We start from the raw sequence: 19775 nt of genomic DNA, 5'->3' as shown, positions 1-19775 counted from the left end.
GTTGCCTCCCCCCACTCCCACCACAAAACCTACTTTCTAGAGATGAAAAATAGACAGAGGTGTTTATAGATTTTGTCAGGCATGATCAGCACTGCCAGCCAGCCAAATACATTAAATTAATTTGTCTAATTATAAGAAGACAGCTGCAGATCTTAAGCACTTTGGATGAGTTTCAGCAATCTATTCAGGAATCTGTGTCCAAGAGAAATAGGACACGAAAGAGAACTTACACGCTGTGTGACAATGACAAATACTTTCTTATTTAATAATTTAGGCAAAAAGATTCTGTTACTGAGAATCTCAGCACCTGCCTTTCTTTCTGGTTGGTCCTAGAAACCTGTCTAGCAAAAGTCATCTACAAAATACGTCTGAGCACTGTCAGGCAGCTGACCTTCATGACTGAACATCTGGTGTTGCTGCTATCTTCTTAACATTTGGAAATCCCCAATGAGCTACTAGAGCTTTTCTTAGCTGTGTGACAGTAGGAAACACTCCAGAGACTGCATCAGATTTAAGTCTCTTTCAAGACATAACTGGAAGTTTTGGTTAAACCACAAAGTCTTGCATCATCATCATCATCATCAGTACATTACCTAAAAGATTTTAGGTATTTCCTTCCAGTTTGAAAGCCAGCAATTATGCCTGTGTTCATTGAGAAGCTTCCCTATGAAGACTCTGATTTTGTAGTCTGTTCTCATGACAAACTCTGAATTCAATGATGCTGAAGGCACCAGACAAATTCCAATGCTTTTCTCTATAGTGGAAGGGAGCAGAAAAAGTGTGGCACAAAAGCAAGTATTTAAACTCTGTTTAAAAGGATTTGCATTAGCTAACCATCACATGTAGTGCTTAAATAGAAAAAAAATATTTTTGAAATTGGTCCTAGAGTGCAACAGAAGGTAAACTTAATAAATAACTATTTCATTAAATTAATTTTAATCCTTGCCACTAAAAGTTTCCTCTATTTAATTCCCCATTAACTAAATGAAGATGCAGGAAAGGCAAAATAAAAGGATTTTTCCTACCAGCAGTAGGAAGTATTTCAGATTTTAATCCATTTTATGAGCTAAGTTGTGGCAAAAATACTGAGTAATGTGATTCTACATATAAAAATAGATAATGCATGGAATAAAGTTATACTGAGCAATTGTTTTAATTTAGGACCACAAGTGCTAAAGTCCATAGTGCTAAAACTGTTTATGTGGAGTCCCTAGGAAATTAAATGTGATTGACCTCTACAGTTTTATTTCATGATTTTAGAGGTTTTTAAAATGAACTTGTGACATACTTTAAAAACTTTAGCTAGATAGTTATCAAAATTACTCTAAGTTTATCACAGTTTTTGACCTATCAGTACATCTACTCAATAGGTTTTTGAGTGTAAATTTCTTTAGATGCAATGAGATAATTTAATGCAGTATATGTAAAGACCCTCATATGCACAGTATCAATTCTAAAGGCTAGTTTAAGTCTTATGGATAGATTTGCCAGTGTTCCAAAGAAGCCAGTCGTGATAGGTTTATTTTTGCAACTGCACATAAAACACATGACACACAAAGTCTAGTTAGTTACTCAGTTACAAAGAGTAATTAAAAGCAAGAAAGAGGCACATTTGGATGTATGAGCTGCTCCTACGTTCTTGCTTCTTCTAGCAATGATACATAACTCAGAAGAATGGACTTGTGACTGCAGCTTCCTGGAGAGGTAAAAAGTACTGACTGTACCTACTAGGGCAGAAGATCTATAAGGATTGGTGGAAACTGGACTAAGTTGTTTATGTGTTGACATGTCCTTCACAACTCTGAGTAATGGCATCCATTACAGGGGAAGGCTATTACCTTTACAAGAAGGGCAATTACTGTACTACTCAAGATGTAACAATGCCTCTATTTCAGTCAGTTGAGTGCCTAAGTAATCGTAACAATTATATACAATTGTGAATAACACTAAAATAGTCTAAAATATGTGCTCATTCTTACAGATGTTGGGTTACTGCATTACTATGTTAAATGGTTATGAGCTAGAGGGATAAAAAATACTTTCATCAGATGCATATTTCTGTGTATTTGTTTCACTTTAATGCAAACAAAATTACAACAAATTGTTGGAATTGTGTTTAAAAATGTGTAACCCTTCTAACCTGTTGACTAAGGAAGTGCTGTGAATTTCCAGCATCCTGTATGTCCCTTTTCTATAGCTTAGATGTTTCGTGTCCAGTAACAATTAATAGTTTGGGGCTCTTTCTGATAAAGGTATCTAGAATGTTTTGCTCTGCCTTGCTTGGCTAAGTCTCTGAACAGACAGTGATTATGAAAATTTATATCTTTCCATCTATTTCATTCACTACCTGACCAGTCTCTGAAAGTCTCTTTCTGCATCCACATCATAGGCAGTTTCAAGAACTCCTTACCTGTAAGGATGTCTGTCAGCAGGCGGAAGAGGCAGATGTAGGAATTCCTCTGTCTCCTGCAGCTGAGACAAATGTGACTTTGCACAGTGTTTGGCAGCTGTGTAGAGCTCCATGTCACTGTGTTGATCTGCCAACCACATGACCTGCAGACAGTTTCTAACCTGCACCGTACGGGCCAGAAAACGGGAGCACTCTTCAAAAAGGGCAGTCAGCTGGTACATGTCTGCCACTTCATAGGTTTCCTGCAACTCCTCTGCCCTCAGCTTTACAGTTCCATGGTAAATATAGTCCACAAGGAGCTGAAAGACACTCTCACTAACATCCTGCAGCTCTATCACCCGGTTGTGGGCCTCCTTTAGGTTGGAAGTGAACATAGAACGAAAAAAGCAGCTCTGAGCTGAGAGGACCAAACGGTGCAGCTGGAATTCTTTGCCTTCCACTGATATTGTAACATCAGCAAAGAGCTCATCCTCCAAGCACAGTTTCATAATACCCTGGGCCACACGGCCCGAGTGGGAGCGGTCAGTGAAGGTGTAGTTCACAAAGTAGTTTTCTTCTGCAGAGGAGCCTCCAGTCTCTTCTGACGAGTCCATGGTGCTGCACAAATCAGACCTCCAGCAATCTGTAAAATCACAATAATTATACGGCTTTCTCTCACCACTAACAAGATTATGCAGTACTTCAGGGTACAGGGAAAAATCAAACATATTGGTAAGAGTCCAGCATATTTTAGACTTAACATAAATAGACTTAACACAAATAGCCAGAAACTTGTGCATGAGCTTCAGAATCTCAAACAGCAAATGAGATGTCATAATTAAAATTATAATATATACCAAACTTCCAGTACAGTGAACATCACATCCCAGCAGGGCTGGGAGACATGCATATCTTTTCACCACTCATTTCACTGACACAAAGAAATGCAGCAAGTTATTCAAGTGGAAAGTCCAGCAACTGCCCTAGGAAACTTGCAAAGCCAAAAAAAGCAGCAGCAGCAGCATAGCTGGACTAGATGTGAAAAGGATTACAGCATCATAATAAAAAAGAGCACAGACAGCAGTTCATATCATCAGGAGGTGTTAATTACTGTCAAAACCCAATGATGAATCTGTATCAAGATGCCCTTGTTTTTACCAAAAAGATGCACAAATATGTTGGCCTGACATAACCACCAGTCCTTCAAGCTAACCAAATGAGATAACTGATTATTGTGCTGTTTGTTAATGTGCCAGTCAACTTCAGCATGCAAAACAACATTTTAGATGTTATTAGAGACTGCTTCCCACATGGAAAGGGGATCAAAATTTTAAAGAAAACACCTCTTAGCAGGTACCATGGATCTTTGCAGTGCAGATCCAGGTAGTCTGTGGGTCAGAAAAGCTTCTGAAACACAGAAGGACTACTACAGCAAGGAGCTCTTTTTTACCATGGCTCTTGACAGCATTAAGAACATTTGCCTACCTGCATTCACCTTAGACTTATTTTTACAACTGAACTACCAGCCATGATGTCTAATATCAGAATTTTCTTCAATTAATAATGAACATTATTTCAAGAACAATGTTTCACAAAGATGTGATTTTTTTTCTACAGCAGATTCATAGCTACTCTTCCATGGTTTATCTTGTCAAGCATGCATTTTCTTACAATTACTCTGCTTTATCAGGAGGCCTCCAAAGTTCTTTGCTCAAATTCTGTTCATGGAAAGTAGTGTCTACATCCCTAACTGGCTGGACAAGTCCATCTCATCTCTGGTGATAGCCTGCCTTAATTATACTCTAATCTCAATTTTACAGTAGCTCTGGTCTGTCTGAAAAATACCTATACATTAGTCTATAAGAGACAGAGGAACTGCAGTCAGCAGAGAACACATCAGTACTATTTTTCCAGTTTTTCGACGTATGAGCCTGTCCTGCAAATTGGCTTCCACTTTGGTTAAAGCTCTTTATCCATACAGTCTTTATCCATAGGAACTTCAGCCCAGAATGCAGAAGAGACCACACAGAGCACAGGATATGGACAGATGAACTACTCGGCCCCTTGGCATGGCAGAACCAGCTGCCCACACTGCCCTGCACAACTCACAGAGGACTGATGCCAAGTCATGAAAGAAATGCCAAGAAGCAGCTAAAGACTACACAAATCTCACGTCTTCCTTGTAGACACCCAGACAAAGCTCCCCTTTGCACCCACAGTGTCTTGGCTATAAAGAAAGAGGCATGCAGGACAGTTCACTGTCCCATAAAGCCAAATCGTATGCTCCAAGCATTCCACAGGCCTAGCTGTCAGTGACAGTGGTTTAACCAACACCTAATACACCTCCTTCACAGAATCACGGAAGCACTTAAGTTGGAAAAATCCTCTGAGACCATCGATGCCAACCTATGGTTGAACACCACCACATCACCTAGACCATGGCGCTGAGTGCCACATCCAGTCTGAAACATCTCCAGGGACAGCAACACCACCACCAACTCCCTGGGCAGTCCATTCCAGTCTCTAATGATCCTTCCTGTGAAGAAATTCTTCCTAATGTCCAGTCTAAACCTCGCCTGCAGCTTAAGCCCCTGCTCTCTACCTGTCGCTGATTGCCTGGGAGAAGAGGCCAACCCCCAGCTGGCTACACCCTCTTTTCAGGCAGTTGGAGAGGGTGATAAGGTCAACATTAAACCTCCTTTTCTCCAGGCTAAACTAACACAGCTCCCTCAGCCGCTTCTCATAAGACCTGTGTTGCAGCTTCCTTCTTTCCTTGCTCCTGACAGAGTCGCGGATGCCACCGCGGCGCCCGGGATCGGGGAACCCCTAAGGACAACTGACAGCGACCCCGCAGTCCGGGGCGAGGAGAAGGCAGGAAGGGAGGCTGACCCTCGGAGAAACGCAGTCTCGCAGCAGGGCCGCGCTGACGCTGTGCAAGGCTCAGCGCTGGCTCAGCCCGGGGGCTGCCGGGGTCCGCCGCCCTCCGTGCCCGCACCTCCCGGTGCTCGCTGCTCCGTCCCCGGCCCGGCGGCCGCGCCGCTCCCCCGGCCGCGCCGCGCGGCACCCACCTGCGGCGCCTCCCTTCATGCCGCCGCCCCGGGCTGCCCCAGCGGCTGCTCCCGGCCCTCACCCTGCGCCAGGCGCCGCCGGGCACTCGCCGATTCCGCCCACCGACCCGGAGCCGTCCCCGGGAAGCTCTTCGCGCGCTTCCGCCCCCGGGGAAGCGCGCCGGTGGTGGCGCTTTCCGCTTCCGCCCCGTGCCCTTGCCCGTCCGTGTCCCGGCGGGATGTGGGCGGCGGCGGCGTGGGGCCTGGCGCGGCCGCGCTGCGAGGTGAGGCTCGGGCGCTGTGCCGGGGCTGTGCCGGGGCAGTACCGGGGGCGCGGGCCGGGCCGGGCCGGGCGGTTGGCGGCAGTCGATGAGACGTGTCCGTTTCTCTCCGCAGCTGGCGCGGCACCGGCGGCGGCACGGGCCCGGCTGGCGGGGAGCTCCGCCGCGGACACTCGCCGTAAGTGCGGGGCCGGTTTAGGGGCGCGGGGCGGACGGGGCCCGAGGCGTGCGGTTGTGCCGCTGCCGGCCGGCGGGAGGGCACCGAACCGGCCCACGGACGTTCCTGGGCGGTGGAACCGCTTTAGTGAGCCTGTCGGGAAAGGGTTGGTGCGGTCACCCGAAAACCCCGATTGCGCAGAAAAGCGGCTGTGTTGGTTACGGTGCTTGCTGAGGGTTCCCGTGCTTGCTCTGGGTTCCTGTCTGCATCCTCTCTCAGATTCAGGGCCAAGCCTGCTTTTTCTGTGCAAAGCTGTGCCTGGGAAACAGCATCCTAGCCCCTCATCTCCCTGACCCTTAAGGGCTTTTGTTGTAACAGTGAAAAAACCCACCCCAACAACGTGAGTTCCAAGAGTGTTTTGATTACGAGGGGCTTGCTTAGATGTTGACACATCCAGCAAGCCCAGAAGACAAGGCCCTTTATAGACCCAGGTTGAATGACATGAGTTGTTCCTAAGTTCAGATTGTTCTGTCATCCCTGCTGCCCTCTTTTTCATCTGGCTATTTACTTTTCCATCATGTTGAACAATTTATGCTGCTCTTCAGAGTTGACAAAATTTTAGCACTGACATAAATTCCCTTCATTATCAAAGTGTCTAGTTTCACTTTCTGTGTAACACAAGTATGTTGCTATAGCGTAGTTTCTGACAAACAGCTAGACTGGTTAAAGGGAGTTACTACTCTTCTTTTTCTAGCTTTTTGTATTCCTTGTCATAATCTTGGAAACTTTATTTTTCTACTTAGCTACTGTCAGACCAAAAAATGAAGTAGAGCAGAAGCAGCTGTGTGCTTTTGGGGAGTATGTGGCTGAGATTCTGCCCAAGTATATCCAGCAAGTACAGGTAGGTGCTTTTCAAGAAATTGTCCTTGGGGCGGGACAGGATCCAGTGAACACCTTTTTTGTTACCTGTTCAGAGAAGTTGTTTTGGGGAAGAAAAATGGTCAGAATTCCATGAGAAGTACTGCTGGTTTTAAGCCCCTTGATCTGATACCGTTGTGTGTCTGCTGTGTCTCTTTGTTTGAGTGTTCTGCTGAAATCAGCATCACGTTCGGTCCTGTTGGTGTTTGTATTCATGCACTGTTCTGTTTTCATCAGGTGACCTGTTTCAATGAGCTGGAACTTCTGATCCATCCAGATGGGATCATTCCTGTCCTGACCTTCCTTCGTGATCACACCAATGCCCAGTTCAAATCCTTGGCAGACCTGACTGCCGTTGATGTCCCGTCTCGGCAGTACCGCTTTGAGGTAGGAACTGCTCACAGCTGCAGTATTTAGAGGGCTTCACAAGTGCTCATGGCTGGGGGTGCTGTTGCAGTTCTGACCACTTTCTTTGGTTTCTGGCAATGAGAAAAAAGTTTCAAGCGTTGTAGATAGAATTCTTTAAGTCAAAGGCCTCCAGTTGCTGAAGAAGTGGAATATTTTTTTAATTCAATATTTTTCTTTCAAAAATCAAGGTAGTAGGTTCATAGGAATAATAGAAATATAGACCCTAATTTATTCATCTTTTCTAGTCACTAAGGCAGTATCAAACAAGGCTTTAAAATTCCTTATAAATTTTTGGGATCTTCTTTTCAGTCTGCTCGTAGTATGTCATAAACAGCTTTTGTACTAGACTTCATCACCATAGATGTTGGAAATGTTCCCTGGCATCCAACTGACTTGCTGAAAATTAAGTGTATTTTTTCTTAGCTTTCTCCCACTGATAGTAATTGCAAGAGTGATTGATGGGCATTTTCTTTGAGACAGACCATTCATTGTCAAGTGTTTCCATCTCTCCAGTAGTCTCTCTTTTTAGTATCTGTCTTTACTTCTTTGTCATCAGTCATGATGTCTAAGTCTCTCATAGCTTTTGTCACACTTCTAAGGACCAAAGTGATAAGCTGTTGGAACCTCAGTTGTAGGAGTGTCTTTTAGTGGCCAGTTCTGAAGTGCTGAACACGATCCTGCTGATAAAGAATATTTGAAATAGTCGTTGTGTGGCTTTGCTTAGGCAGTGGTGTACTGCAAGGACATCCATAAATGCTGCCTGTTCTCTGCTTCAGATTGTGTACAACCTCTTGTCGCTGCGGTTCAACAGCCGGATCCGTGTGAAGACGTACACCGATGAGCTGACACCTGTCGACTCAGCAGTGCCTGTGCACAAGGCAGCAAACTGGTATGAAAGAGAGGTGAGTGCTGGTGTGCTTGGGAACAGTGTCTTTGTGGAGAGAGGCTGTATTTTCCCAATTTAAGTGATTCCCCAAGGCCCTCAGGAAGAAAGAGGAGAGGAAGAGAAGTGTTTCCCTGGCTGTATTTTCAGAGTAGGAGATAAAATGGTGTTTGATTTACTTTTGAATGAATTCCTGCATCAGTTTTGCTGGCACTGTACAAAGCCAAGCATGTAACTGAAATTTTATGGACATAACACATGCAGGTTTTTGGGTTTTTTTCAAATAGAATTCAACTAACTTGTCTTCCTTTCATTTAGGTTTGGGACATGTATGGTGTTTTCTTTGCCAACCACCCTGATCTAAGGCGAATCCTCACAGATTATGGGTTTGAGGGCCATCCATTCCGGAAGGACTTCCCACTCTCTGGTTATGTGGAGGTAGGAGATACAGTCATGTCTAAAGTTACCAGGTCTCTCCAATGCTCTTTTCTGAGTTCCAGTATAAAGATGTGACTGCTTTACAATCACTTATCTGTATTCCAGAGGAGTTGTATAAATCTGCATAGAAATTTGAATTATCACACAGAATATCATCCATAATAAGGCAGCCTAAGGCTGGAGAAATGGAACAAATGTTATGTGCTGTATACCAAAGATACTTGCCAGGCAGAGGAAGTGTTTCTGCTTTCAGCATGTTTTCTGGAAGGTTAAAGTTTCCACTGCAAAACTGAGATGTCTAGAAGGATAAAGGACTGAACCATTCTTGATTCAATTAGAACTTCACTTTGTTGTGTGTTTGTAGGCCCAGATTATAAAGCTCTGATTAAACTGACTCTTGCTGTTTACCATTTACCTCTGTATGCCAACCACAGGTGAAATGGGAGCGTTTGGTATCTGTCTAGTTTCAAATTATTGCCCTGTAGAAGCAGGTGTATTTGGCGCAGTGTTAAGACTAAGTTGAGTCTCAGAAGGAAACAGTGAAGTTCTGCAAAAAAAGAGGCTCTTTTAAGAAATGTAGAAATAACAAAATCCTGCAAGCAAGGATAAGGCAGCATCTCCTCAGCTAGAGTTCAGAGATCTGGACTGGCACAGTAAGGATAAAGCAAGCCAGTCAGAAGTGTCTGGTACTCAGCTGGTATTCCATCCTGATTGTCTTCTTTTTCTCCCCTTGTTCTGAGTGTTATGCAAAAAATTAGAACAACTAGAACCACACAAATGCCATATTATAAAGATTCATGAGTGTGGTCCTCAGCCATGCAGGCCCAGGATGGGCCATCGTATTTCAGTGACTCAGGAAGAATTCCTTTGTCAAATGACATATTAAATGTGCTATTGTGTGGAACTTCATGTGGACTGTTAGAGTGGGTGCTCCTAATTCTGGGTGCTTAGTCATGACACCTGAGGGGCATGGCAGCAAAGCAAAGAGGAGGGTTTTCTTGGACACTCCAGAGATCTCAGTAGCATCTAGAGAGCTCTTGTTAAGTAATGAGGAGAACTAAAGCTGTGGCAGAGGCCTGTGGGCCTGTGGTTTTCCCATGGGTAAGTAGAGTTGTCTGCACAGAGGGTGGTCTGGGTCATTACTGGCTCACTGTGCACAGCAGACATGCTGAAGGAGCAGGGCACAGATGACTGGCCTGTGTCCTTTGTGCTGTTCCAGGTGAGGTATGATGATGAAGTCAAACGGGTGGTGGCAGAGCCTGTGGAGCTAGCTCAGGAATTTCGCAAGTTTGATCTGAATAGCCCGTGGGAGGCATTTCCTGCCTATCGTCCAGCTCCAGAACCCCTGAAAATAGAAGCAGGAGCCAAGAAAGAAGATGCGAAATAGCAGCAGAAGGAAGCAGATGTGCAGCACCATGCTTTCTGTTCCAATATAGTATTTATAATAATAAAAATTGATATGAGATGCTTGCCTGTTGTGATCTTGTGAATAATGTTTTCAAACTAGATGAAAAGCACAAAGCCCTGGAATGCTGATTTACAGTCCTTATGATCCAACTGGTAAATGTTTAGCTGGCGCTTTGAATTGTAAAACAGGGGATTTGTCTTTTTGGTTTGCAAATTGAACAGAGTGCAGGCATTGCCTGTGACCTGGTGTTTCCTGAGCACTACTACTGCCAGCAGTCCCTGCAGGTAAGCAGGTAAAAATCAGAACTTGAGCACTCCCTAGAGACTGCACTGAAGCAGCTGTGGATTTTGGGCAATAGGACAGCAGTTTCTTAGCTCCAGGATGAGTTTTGGGAAGATGGTAATAATATGGCAAAAAGGCAAAGCCTGTAAATGCTACTAATACAGTTCCTGTCAGGACAACACAAGTGTATGTGCGTCCAGACCAAAACAGTGACAGAAATCTCTATTGTTTCCATGGGAATTAAGTCAGTGCCTTTTTTCCCAACAGAAGGAACTGCAGGTAACTTCTGATGTGACACCTCTACCTCAGTCTGGTTTTTTCTTCACAATCAAGCAGTCTTTATTTTCTCCAGCATCTTCAGAGTGTGTTTTCTTTTTCCTGCAGCCAAAAATATACCCCTCCCTTGTTTCATAGACAAGAGTCTGTGTCTGTCTGTCAGTATTCCAGTTATTTTGAGCTCTATGATACAATAGCATTACCACTTTCTTTGCTCTTGGGGAAAATATGGTTTTTTCCCAAAAAAGCTGGAAGAATGGTGTAGTTCTAGTCCACCCACCACCTGTTCAAATGGGATTACATTACAGCAGTCATCAATTAATAATGTCCCTTGTCCTTGGTCCAGAAAATGCATAATGCTGGTCTGCACTAGAAAGCTGACAGACTTCATTAGGATCTGAAAACTGTTGTATAAGAGATTTTATTAAATAATTCACACATAGTTTGTAGAGATTCCCTGAATTGATACTTAAGCTTTTAAATTGTAAAAGTACTAACTAAAATAGGGTTTTGGGGGAGGTTAGGGTATGAGATGTAGGAAGGGATACAACAATAGTAAATTCAATTAAGAAAAAACCCTACTTGCTGTGACTAGAATGAGATCTCTTTTCAAGAATAAAGACTGAACTGTATTCTAAGAATTGGGCTTCGTATTTTTTCCTGCACCGGCCTTGTAAGCATGGGCTGGTTAATTTTTTTTTAATTTATTTTTAAAATTTTGTTTCAGCTGCTGTGGCTAGCAGTGTTTGGGATGTGACTCAACAGTGTTCTCTGGTTAAAATAAATACCATTTGCCTCTCACCTTAAAAGTTACAGCTCTACATGGGAAGGAGAAGTGAACACAGATCAGCAGAAGTTTGGGGTTTTATACAATTCTAACCTCTCTTTTGGATCTGTCTTCAATTGAGCAGATTGAATAGGAAATGAACTTTAAGTTCTTCCTACGAGATATTCCACAGTTGGTTGTTTGCAGTGGCTCTCACATGCTGATGCCTATTGTGCAAGACAAAATTTCCTGGTGCCACTTCTATCACCATGAAAATTCTTTATAAATCACATTTCCTCTCTGTGTTCTCCTTTATCTCAGGTTGCTTGAGACACCACACCAAGACTTAGGGTCTATATATTATAATCATATGTATTTCCCAGTACGATAAGTCAGACTGATAGTAGCAGGAACACTAGGAAATTTGCCTTTTAAAATTAATGTTTGTGCAGAGGGAGAACTTGATTGACATCAAGAAATGTCAGACATGATGCCTGTCAAGTTAGAAAATATGCAAGATTTGCTCAAGAATGTGTGTACTGGAAAAATAACCAGCCCTATGGGATCAGGCATTGGCTCCAGCAGGTCTTCAATATGTGGAATAGTTGCAAGTGGACCTGAATCTCTTCTCATTAGTGAAGCCTGGGAGATCAGGAAGGCTGCATCACCTAGGCTCATTATCCCAGGGCACAAGAGGTTACACAGCCTCACAGAATACTTGTGCACTCTGCTTTCTCCACTGCTCCTGAGCTCCAGAGGCCATTTTGCTCACGGAGCCTGCTCACTCTGGGATCCTTGCGGCTGGTGGACACTTGCTTTGTGCTGGACAAGGGTGTGGTCAACTTGGCCAAGAACAAAGCTGTCTTCCAAATCCTCTGTCCCTGCCTGTTGCGTATTGCCAGCTTCAGCGGGATTTGTTTGCCTGGGTTGGATTCCCTAATGCAGGAGGATGTGGGATGAGATGTAAGTCAGATGTAGCTGAGATGTAAGTCAGATGTAGCTGACTTATAGACACACCATACAGAAGAGAGATTTTCTGGTACTGAAGGGACAGATAGACTTTAGATGATCACTCACAGTCACCGTGTTGAGCTTCTACAGCTGAGGAGGTTTTGCTGGTGTTTTCCAGAACTCTGGCATTTTTCCCTACAGCCAAGCAAGCAGACTGTCCTCCCTGAGGATGTGGCTACTGACAGTGTCAGGGTGTCCACCTACCTCATGTACTGTAGGTGCAATGGGATGGAGCCCTCCCTGTCACTTTTATGCAGCTCATTGATCCTTCAAGCAGTAGATGCTGCTCACAAACTGAAACCAAAGGACAAGGAAAGCATCCTTGTAAGGACTGGCAGCACCATACCTGGAAAATACCAGTATTACAGAGGTCCTGTCTGGTTACAGTCAGTGCTTTACTCCTGCTTCCCTCAAGGTTTTCTTCTTCCACTCCAGTAACTCAAACATCACCCTTTCTGTGAGCCACATATGTCCTTCTTCCTTCCCTTCTTTCTTCAATCTTCTTCCTTCCCTGAGCATCTGCCAGACAGCCCTAGGCTGGGGAGCAATCTCCCCAAGTTCTGGGTGAGATGGTGGAAGCAAGTGATGTCTTCAATTCTATAAGCAGAACTTCCCTTTTGTGAATGTGCTATCTCCCTGAAGTCCTACTTCAAAGAAACTTCCCTCCTAAAGAGGCTCTTCTGGCGCCACACCTTGTGCCCCAATCAGCATCCAACCAGTTCTTGCAGTTTTTGACCCCTCTTCTCTTGTTCTTATTTCCCATGTTCCTGCTTCAGGGGGTCATGGTGAAAAAGAAGAAACCAATCAAATTGACCCTGCATAAACCTGGCTTGTGACGTTTTGAAACTGCTCCAACAACAGACGGTATGGCCAGGGGAGTGCAGAGTGGCAGGACTGTGCTCAGCTGTGAGTAACTGGCAAGGACAAAATCCTTCAGGAGGAGCAGGTGCACTGCCTAACATTGCAGTCGTACATGCAGGGACTGTGTGCAGCTGTCAGAAACTCAGCCTTGCTCCTGTGCAAGTATTGCTGCTGTACAAACAGCTAAGGAATATGTTTATCACTCTGAAATTGTCTTTCTTCTACAAAATTCCCCTAGCTCAAGGCAGCATCCACACTGATGCTTGTCCCTCATCTGCCACTGTGTCAGTCACCCAAGCACAGCCCCCAAGCCTCCTCTCTCTCCCTCCCACCAACATGGCTGTCCTCCTCCAGGCACTTCAGCTGCAAGCTGTTCCTAGGAAATTCTCCAGTTGACAAAATCGTGTACAGCTCCCACAGATGTTGGCCAAAATCCTGTTGGGCAATCCTCTCCATGTCATGTGCTGCAAGTTAAAGGGCGGCTGTTTCATGGCCTGCAAAACACAGGGGTTTTTCCATAGTGGCTTCTAGACAGTCATGTGTACCCTGTGGCCTAAAAGGTACTCTGGCACAAAGCAGAAAGCACATCAATCTCACTGCACAGATGGGCCATAAGTGTCTGCCTCTTGGATAGCTTGTGATGCAGTTTAATAAAAGAAGAAATGAATGCAAGTGAAGAGTAAACAGCAGAAAATGATGAAAAACTAAAGCAGTGCAGTGTGACCTGAAGATACCTAAGCCTATGACAGAAAACACAGTCTTTGAATCCAAACTGAGGGGAAGAAAGGCTCTGGATATTATGGGCACCTCTGTGGCTCTTCCATTATGTGCAGGAGGCAGTACCAAGCAGGACATCATCCCAGCCCTTAGCACACTATCTGGTGACAGTATGGCCTGACTGATGTCCTGTAACTTGCTGAGCAAGAAATGCACTTCAGCTTTACCTTCTCTCTTTTCTAGGCAGACTTCTTTCTCCCTTTAACCTGATAGAGATGGTATTAGTCCTCATTTATAAATATCACTGCATATTTGTATAACCCTGGCTTTACATTCTGTGCCATACAGAGTAGAAATACAGAACAGTTTCACTGGGGACTTGGCACTAATAAATACGTTAAGATGCGTAGAGAACAGATACCTGCTGTAAAATGAATCAAATGAAGTTTTGTCTATGTAATTTAGAACATCTAAGGCAGACTGTGCTCACTGTAACCCAGAAGTCCACTCACAGAGGAGGATGATGGGGTGCTAAAGCCTGAACCACTTTGATACTTGGTGTTTGTTAGGTCACTGTACTGAGTTCTCCCTCTGGGGGGTTTGATACAGAACTGAACCAGTGACATTTCTTCTGCCTGTTTGTATGTTTTGGCTGCTACTGCCCTTCCATGAATCCGCAGTCTGCTAGCTTTATCTGTTTGTAACATTCCAGGATTGTTTTCAGATTTTTGAACCCAGGAAAAAGGAAAACTGAAATGTGACAGAGGCACTGTGTAGAGATGGAAGGGACTGGGAGGAAAACACATGTAGTGGAATTTCTTGCAACTAACAGCTTCCTATAATCATTGCAGTGGAAAGTCAATCTTTGAAAAGGAAGCTTAAACAATTCTGCCAAAAACATCACAACAAAGTTTTCCAAGTTTCCAAAATATGACGGAAAATATCCTTCGGGGTCAACAAGTTGAACTGCAAGCCCTTCCCAGGGCTGTGACCAGAAACACAGAAAGATGGGTCCATTCCAAGAGAGGCTGCTGGGATCCGAAGCAGCACGGGAAGACGCCCCAGGCGAACTGCTGTGGCTTGGGGCGCGGCACTGTCGCAGAGCGGGTGGCAGCTGCTCGGCAGTGCTGTCATGGCCCAGGCACAGCTCAGCTCCTGGCTGCTCCTGTGCGTGTTTGCTGCATCCCAGAGGCTGACAGGTAGGGAGCACATCTGTTAGTGACACGGCTCCTTGGCTTGCAAACCTTTGTGCAATGCCATTTGTGTGATGCTTTGCGGCTCTTCAAATGTGGCCCGAGGCTTCAGGCAGCTGCACTGGCACGGGATAGAGCTGGAGTCCAGCTGGGGGGGTTGGCTGGTGGGAGCACTGCTACCTTCTTGCAGGTTGAAGATCTGCTGCTGTGTTTGGAGGCAAGGGGAAGATTTTCTTGGATCTCCACTGAAAAAATAATCTCCTGCAATACTGTTTGTGGGTTTTTTATATGCTTTTTGGGAAACAAAACCCCACCCAACCCTGTTGAGTGATAAAATAACTAAGGATTCTCCCTTCCCCAGAGGATACTTATGTTATGCTTTGTTAAATTTTTCTCTACTCAAAAATACTTATGCGGCAGTTACTTCTAAAGGCAGTTTGGCACCTATTCAACAAAAGCACTGACTTTGCAGCCAGTCAGGCATCTCTCAGGAGAGGGATCTGTGAGCCGAGAGCATCGGTTACTGCAGATAGTACCACCAAAGAAATTTTCAGATGATATAATGCTTTCACCTGAGCTAAAAGCCTTGCTGGTACATCTGTGGAGGAGTAGGAAAAAGAAGCTACATCCCAGCTCACATTCCAAAGCCACAGCTGGCTTGGATCACAGAGCCTGCAGCTGTGCAGAGAAAGAAACCTCTGCAGCCTGCTGGCTGGCAGTGCACTTCTCCAGGCAGCTCATGCATCTCCCTGAAAAAGTCTAATCAAAAATGAAGATTTGGAAGGGTCTTTTGATAGCAGATATCACACATGTATAGTCTTAAATAATTTTTTCTATTTTTTATATGCACCTGCTGACTTTAACTCTGGAGTATTCAATGTAAATTCTCACTCTTTTTTTAAATATATATATGAAAAAGCCTTCATCCATTTAAAAATAAAGAAACCCCATAAATATATTAGAGAGCTTACTATTTTATATGAGCTTTTCCATTTCATGTTTCTTAACCTGAAGGATGAGTCTGTAAGAAGTAGAAGAGGGTCTTGGCTACCGCATGACGCTGATAACACAGAGGAGGGAGGAGATGCAGCCTCTCTCTCACAGTCCTTGACCAAGACTGCTTGTGTCTCTTTTTTCATACACACACACACACAAAAGAAATAAAATAAATGCACACACTGTAAGTATTAGGAAATGAAAATCAAACAATTCTTAGGATTAATGTGACTTTCATATTCAAAAACTGCCATTCCTCTGGCCTCATATCCATTCTTCCCAGATTACATGATGTCATGCGTCCCAGCAAGTAATTAGCTGGACATCAAATCAGCCATAATGTATCTGACAAGGTTTCTTTTATCCTCATACTCTTCCAGCAGCAGAAGCTTAGGGAAGAAGTAGAAAACCAGGATAAGCATCAGTTTATGTTTCTAGCAGCAGCTTGAGGAGCCTGCCAGCACCCTCCTTTCATTGGGCAGCATTTACTTTCTCCAGCAAAAACTGCTAACCAGCCAAACCCATCGGCTCAAACCCCATCCATTCTCGGTGTGAGAGGCATCCTTGCTGCCTGTCAAAGAAGTGGCTTTGCTGCTGTATGCTTTAGCTCTGCTGGCAGCACTAAGGACCGTGATATCCAAAACCTTGCCTCAACCACTGCTGCTTCTCTTAAAAAGCTTGTTTTGCTTATCAAAATCCCGTGGTCAGCATCTGTCATATTTGGCAAGCTGAGTGGTAGCTCAGGAATGTTGAAGACGTTATTGACAATCAAATGGCAAAAACAGTAAACAGGAAGGTCTTGTGCTACCAGGCTCTGTCTGATGTCTTCCAGATGAACATCTTCGCAGCGGCACCAACAGAGCCCGTCGTGGCCCAGAGGACGCTGGCATCATGCTAGAGGTCTCCTGAGCACTGGGGGCCCTGGGCCGAGGCACTGTTCGTGCCCATGCTCCCACCTGCCTGCACGTAAAAACTCACCCGTTCTGTTTGTTCTCATCCCTGACGGGTTTCAGGAGAAAGCCTCGGCGATGCCTAATGGCATTTGTGCTCCCTCCCACTGCGGGGTGCAGCCCCAGGCGGCCGCGCCCCAGCCGTGGCCCTCACGGGGTGCCCGCGGAGGCGCAAGGGCCATCCCCGCTGGCTTTGGTGATGGCCCCGCAGGCGGCCAGGCCCCCGCCCGAGGCGGTCGCACCGGGGACCTGCTGCAGGCGGGACTGCGGGGGGTAGCAGGGCGGGAGGCAAGAGCTGCACTGGTCCCACGGGGAAACGAGGTGTGGGGCTGCTCAGGAACGGGGCGTGGGGCTGGCAGAGAGGGACATGGAGTGGGACCAGGCCGGCCGTGAGCAAGCGGCCGCCTCTGGGCCCGCCCGAGGTTTGTTTGGCAGCGCTGCGGCAAAGCGCGTCCGGGAGTGATGGAGTTGTGCTGGGCTTTCCGTGACAGCGCTGCTCCTCTCTTCCAGATGCTCTGGGGAAGGCTGGATATTCAGGCCAACGGGACAATCCGCCTGCGGGATGAAGAGCTGGCCTCCCTACGCCCGGCACGGCGCTTCCTGCAGATTTTAGAGGAGGAAGTTCCCAAAACACCGGCAGAGATTGAGCAGCATCTGAGATACTATTCACTGACTGACACTCCCTTGCCTCCGACAGAGTTTGACCGTCTCCTTTTCACCAGTGTTTACAGTGCCTATCAGGTTCGCTCCGTGCAGGGTCTGGATAAAACCCCCTGGATTGGCTTTTTCTCTCAGCTGGTTGATGAAATCTTTCGTGACCTGTGCAAGGGGCTCTGCCCTGCAAATACCACTCTCCTCCAGGCTTCCTGGCCTTGGAAGGAGAAGCCTTCACATTTAGCATCCCTGAAACATTTCTATCGCTCTAACCTGGCCAGGACCAAGAGAGATACCTAATGAGGGAACCCTCTGTAGGAAAGGGCACACCTGGCTTCAGCTGCCTCCTTGGTTATTTTCAATGCTTTCCACAGTGTGGTGGACTTTGAATAAATATGCCATACCTTTTTATCCTGCTTTCTGCACTGTGCTGGTAACCCTCTCAGGATTTATGCACAAGCTTTTATTTTTAAATTTAAAAAGGATGAAACTGTAAAGAGCATTTCTCCTTTTTCTGATTTTTTGCTAAGTGGGCTGTGCTGAAGGGGGCAGTGCTATTTAGATGTCATATCTATCTTGATCACTGATGCTTAGGAGAGATGGCATGGAAGTATTTTTCCAGGAGAGTATGCTGGTTCAGCATTATCTTCATTTCAGATAATTCAGTTCACTCTCCTTATATTCTCCCTGTGGTTTCAGACAAATATAAGGTCTTCTCTCCAGTAGCAGCTAAGCAGGTTTTGTTGTGTTTCATTATATAGGTCACATATTTAATCTCATTTTTCTCTTCATGTGCCATCATGCTTTATGTGTCAACAGCAATTTCCCATCTCATGTATTCATTTTTCTTTAAAAAGCAACCTGAAATTGTATGTATTCCATGAAGCTTTCTAGTATTTGCATATCATATTTACACACACACAGAGCTTTTTTTCAGTTATCATTTTGAAATACACTTCCTGAAATCTCATTTAAATTCTGAAGGATCCTGACCTAGTTGTTTCTTCAGCAGATTTTGCCTCTCTTCTATAAAGTTTTTTTTTTGTACAGCCATGGCATTTTTCAAGCCAAACATAATAAATGCATAGTCTCTATCCTCAAAATCAGAAATGTAATTATTTTACAGAAAGACATCATTAACATTTGTCTGTCTTAAACACTGCAGTGTGAAATTAAATAAATGTAATTATCTCCTCAGGAGAGTTTTGATTTTGGTTCTTGTTTCTATCAGATTTCCTGCTACCACTATGGTACATCAGTTTTGAACATTCGCTGCATGTGCTTAGACAATGGGATCCATAATTCTCTTTCTATCAATACAATTTTTCCATGTTTGACAGAAGAAGCATGTGCAACCTTCAAAGTGGGAACTGCAGCTTCTGACCTAGTTAATCTTATTCCAAGCCATTGTAGCCCCACAGATGGAGAAGAGAAATAGTAAGGCAGAAACAAGAAGCCTGGAAGCAAGATGCTACAGACAATGGTTTTAGAGGTCAGTTTAGAGTTATGACAGAAGGAGATATATTTAAAGCAGGTTGTTTGTTGCTGGATTTTTGTTTTGTGTGTTTGTTTAATTTTGGTTTGTGCTTTGCAGTTCTTTTTGTTTGTTTCTTTGTTCGTTTTTCACCCCAAAGGATACAGGAATTAAAATTAGAATTTTATTTGAAGTAAAACTTCTTGTCTCACCTAATGTTCTATTATTCTTATGCTAGTTTTTTAAAATAATTCCAATCTTTACCCTTCACCCTTTTGCCAAATATGCCCCCAGTCTTTAATGTCTAGGATATGTGTGGAGTGACAGAGGCAGAGAGTGGCTGCACTCAAGCCAATTTTGAGCAGAGTATCATCAAAAAGCTGAGCTGAGATGGCACTAATGCATGAAAATATTGTCTTGCTGGAGAGTGTACAGCCTGAGCCATACCGATATATGGAAAAAGGCTGAGTGGGTTGGCTTGTGACTCAGATGCCAACACACCGCTTTGAACTCAGGATTTTGTTAGGAGCAGTTTTAGAGCATTGCTGCCTGTTGAACGGATTATAAAGTACACTGAAGTGATGTCATGAAGCTTTGTACATGCTTAAGATGATGCACTTTTCCAGTTTATGTGTTTTTGGGATACAAGCGAGGGTTTAGCTCAAC

The 19775-nt window shown here is 44.6% G+C and overlaps 3 protein-coding genes across 3 annotated transcripts in view; 2 read left to right on the top strand and 1 right to left on the bottom strand.

Annotated features, from left to right (window-relative positions):
• KBTBD4 (kelch repeat and BTB domain containing 4) overlaps positions 1-5578 on the bottom strand; it is a 7976-nt gene extending 2398 nt beyond the window's left edge. Inside the window, 3 exon segments of the mRNA XM_030949458.1 lie at positions 2411-2438; positions 2440-3032; positions 5458-5578. Coding sequence (XP_030805318.1) covers positions 2411-2438; positions 2440-3032; positions 5458-5476 — 640 coding nt within the window. The 5' untranslated portion in view covers positions 5477-5578.
• Positions 5475-11128, top strand: NDUFS3 (NADH:ubiquinone oxidoreductase core subunit S3). Its single transcript, XM_030950028.1, has 8 exons — positions 5475-5522; positions 5585-5720; positions 5833-5895; positions 6678-6775; positions 7030-7179; positions 7977-8102; positions 8402-8521; positions 9741-11128. The coding sequence occupies exons 1-8, from the start codon at positions 5475-5477 to the stop codon at positions 9906-9908; spliced, it is 909 nt and encodes a 302-aa protein (XP_030805888.1). The 3' UTR covers positions 9909-11128.
• A 3846-nt stretch (positions 11129-14974) lies between these two features.
• Positions 14975-17935, top strand: FAM180B (family with sequence similarity 180 member B). The gene is made up of 3 exons (XM_030950245.1): positions 14975-15041; positions 16864-16931; positions 17492-17935. Exons 1-3 carry the CDS (start codon positions 14975-14977, stop codon positions 17933-17935), a joined length of 579 nt encoding a protein of 192 aa, XP_030806105.1.
• Positions 17936-19775: the final 1840 nt, after the last annotated feature.

This window comes from Camarhynchus parvulus, chromosome 5, assembly GCF_901933205.1.
Source record: "Camarhynchus parvulus chromosome 5, STF_HiC, whole genome shotgun sequence".
Classification (NCBI taxonomy): domain Eukaryota; kingdom Metazoa; phylum Chordata; class Aves; order Passeriformes; family Thraupidae; genus Camarhynchus; species Camarhynchus parvulus.
Note: the sequence above shows the minus strand (reverse complement) of the source record. Positions and strands in the feature narration are given on the sequence as shown.